The 3,361-nt window shown below is 45.5% G+C and overlaps 1 protein-coding gene across 1 annotated transcript; it reads right to left on the minus strand.

Moving 5' to 3' along the window:
* Positions 1-1,657: 1,657 nt before the first annotated feature.
* On the minus strand, positions 1,658-2,990 carry LOC137640942 (uncharacterized protein DKFZp434B061-like). The gene is made up of 2 exons (XM_068373399.1): positions 2,685-2,990; positions 1,658-2,614 (listed from the first exon to the last, which is right to left on the minus strand). Exons 1-2 carry the CDS (start codon positions 2,988-2,990, stop codon positions 1,658-1,660), a joined length of 1,263 nt encoding a protein of 420 aa, XP_068229500.1.
* Positions 2,991-3,361: the final 371 nt, after the last annotated feature.

Consider the following 3,361-nt stretch of genomic DNA (forward strand, 5'->3'; position numbering starts at 1 on the left):
GTGGTTGTCCTATTTTACACTGCAATCTGTTGAGTACCATTCTCTCAGCTACTTTCTCTGTGCAGCTTATCAAAGCTATAGGTTGGTAGGTGTCTGGCTCCTTGGGTTTTGGAATTGGTTTGGTGTCTTACTGGTTCCATGTGGTTGGACGTAGTCTCTCGGTGTGTGTTCTGTTAATCAAATGCAAGTAGACCAATTTAGCATGATTTCCCTTGTTCCTCAGCATTATATATGATGAGGTCGGCTCCAGGGGCAGTGTCCTTCCTGCCTTTTGCGAGGGCCGTATTGAGTTCCTCCATGGTATAGGGGTGATCAGTATCATCTAACATGTTGCAGGCGGCTTCAATAATGTTGTTTCTAATTGGGAGCAGTGTTCTCTGCCTGTTAATAGTTTGCAGAGGTAGATTGGTACTTTTTGCCTTTTCCACAAAGTTGTTAGCAATCCTCTTGGCTTCAGCTAATGGGTTTGGGTGTGTGACTCTGGGTGTGTTGTACTTCCCAGAGACTTTGTTAAACCAGCCCCATATTTTGGCTAGGGATGTGCTGAAGTTGACCTCGGGGCACCATGAGTACCATTTGTCTAGTTTTACTTCCAATGATATTTGCACAGGATGTATGATGATCTCTACAAGTAAATTATGTAGCTCATCAGTTCTGTGTCTTTTAAGAAGTTTCCTGGTTCTGTTTGTTCTAGCATTCATTTCTTTGATGAGACTGTTATAGTACCAGGCATCAGCATGTTTCTTCTCAGAGTTCTTTTTTTGTGGCATGAATACACTGGCTGCTCTCCCTCTAGTTGTTTGCTGAAGTCGGTTGATAGGGTGGAGATATCATCGTGCGGGTTTTTTATGTATTCCAGAGCCCACTCTGTCATAGCTGTTACGAATTTTTCCCAGTTGGCAAACTCTGGGTTCTATCTTTTTGGGGGTGGAGGAGGAGGGGGGTATTTCTGCAATTCGAGTTTAACTTCAATGGCAAAGTGATCACTGATTAATACAGGATGTAATTGCCATTTAGCTCCTCTTTGTATGGCACTGGATAAGAAGGTGAGATCTAGGGTACCTCCTTTTAGATGGGGGTCTTCTGTGACGTTGTTGAGCAGTGCTACATAAGGATATTCTTGCAGTAGGGCCTGCAAGTGTCTGTCACTTTGATTTGTTTCTAATATTGAGTTCAGGAACTGATGATGAGCGTTGAAGTCGCCTGCAATAATTGAGTCATCGTCGGAGGCTGCTGCGAAGAGTGTCCCCGCATTGATGCTTTTTGCTGGGACTTGTAGATGTTGTGGACTGTTAGGGTCGTGGCTAGCAGAGATATCTGGACACTATAAGTCTCTGCCTCTGTCCCAGAGTCTATGCTTGGTAGTAGTTGAAGGGGATGCTGCTTTTGATAAGGGTGGTCAGTCCTCTTGTCATTGGTGATAGATACGTTGTGTATACTTTATATCCTGAGAACGTAAATGGTATGTTCTCATTAAGCAGAGTTTCTTGTAGTATGATAATGTCAGGGTCATGCACTGAGGTTTGAGACTGGAGGAATGCAAGCTTGTTTCGAAGTCCGAAAATATTCCATTGGAGCACTTTCACTTGGATGTTTTGGTTGTTACAAGTGGTTATATTAGGTCCATATGCAGGAGGAACTATGAAGGGAATTGAGATCATAGTTCCTTGGTGGCGTTGTCAAACATGAAGTCATCAAGAGACTCCTGTGTAAATTTGATTTTGCGGGATCGCAAGAAGTTGCGAAGGATGTTGCTGATGGCGGCTAGCAGATCATCCATAAGGCAAGCAGAAAGGTCGTACTCACTGCTGTCAATGTTTGAAGGATATTTGGAGGGGCGTGAGGCGCTAGATTTGCTTGTGACGGTGGAGCTGGTAATGTTAGAAAATTCTTTTAAGGAGTAGGAAATGTTGGGTGTGTGAGTGATAGATGCAGAGGAGGATGGGTTGGGTTCTGTTTTTTTTGGCTGGGTGACAGTGGGAGAATTGGTTGGAGAGTTAAGTTTTAAAGCTGAGGGAGTGTGAGGAGTATGGGTTGGGGATCTTTTTGCTTTAGGAGAAGGTTTGGGAGGACGTTGAGGTTTAGGTGCTGGAGGAGAGGAAAGTTCAGGAATGGCATGTCTGGAAGGGTTAAGATTTTGTTGGGAGGTGTGGTTGGATGGTGGAGGGTTATGTTTAGTTGGAGGTGGTTGCGTTCGACGCTGCTGACGTGGATAGAGGTTATATTGGCGGTCTGCTCCCTGGCGGTCTGCAATTCGCTGAAGTCTGTGGGGACATCTATCATGCCAAGCATGATGGGATCCTCCACAGTTAGGGCAGCGGGCGATGGTTTTATGCCTGGCAATACTAGTGGGCAGTGGGGTGTTGTCTACTGCTGCAAACCCCACAGATCTCTGGACCTGTGCAGCGGGTTTTGTTGTGGCCAAACTTCTGACACCGGAAACATCGAAGTGGCTCCTTAAAGTATTCTTCGGTGCGGAATGTGCCCCAATGACCGAAGGAGAGGTGAGGAGGGCGAGATCCTTTGTAGACGGCCTCCAATTTGTGGGATCTTCCTCCGGCTTTCCCTTCACATCTCTTGACAGTGATGATGGAGGGATGTTGGAGCACAGGTTCTAGTGGAAGGTCGAAGTCATACACAATAATAATGGTGGTGGGCCTTTCGTTGATGTCCAGTTTGAGTACGTTTTCTTGCTGCTCAAGGTAGGTCTTTGTTGGCTCATCTTTTGCTGTTATGACCAACTGTCCCCTGCGATTGGGACGTATGGTCATGTTGAGGTGAGGATTGCTAGCCTCCATGGCTACTATGGCAGTATAGGATGTAATACTGGGTCCTGGAGTAAGCCTAAACTTAGAATCTCCAGTTGTTGCTGTTTGTGAAGGTGGTTCTTGAGAGGGGTTATTTTCAGTCTCAACATCTTCTTGGGTCGCTGGTGGGCGATCTAGGGTCTGCACTGGGTGGTCCTTTGAAGTTCCGGGGACTGGTTCCATTGCAGGAGACTAGGGGAGCTTTTATGGCTCCTCAAAGTAAGCATCTGGGTTTTTTTTATCCTGCCTTTCTCCACTCTTGTTCGAGGGGAGGAGGGGGGGGATAGGGGAAGAACCCCTTTCTGCCATTGCAAAACACGATGGTGGTCTTCAGCTGTCTAACGATGTATGCTGCAGGTGTTGTCTCAATAAAAAAAAAATAAAAAAAAGAGAATATCAAAACAAAGTTAAGTTTGTAAACTCGCGAATATTGAAAACATATACGGGCAGAGGACCGAGGATTTCAGTTACTCGCTAGTTAAAGATTATCCTTTCACTAGCTTGTTAATGATAAGGATGTCGGCAAGGTAGAACAAAGCTCTAAAGTTTCTTAG

This window comes from Palaemon carinicauda, chromosome 5 (genome assembly GCF_036898095.1).
Source record: "Palaemon carinicauda isolate YSFRI2023 chromosome 5, ASM3689809v2, whole genome shotgun sequence".
NCBI lineage: Eukaryota > Metazoa > Arthropoda > Malacostraca > Decapoda > Palaemonidae > Palaemon > Palaemon carinicauda.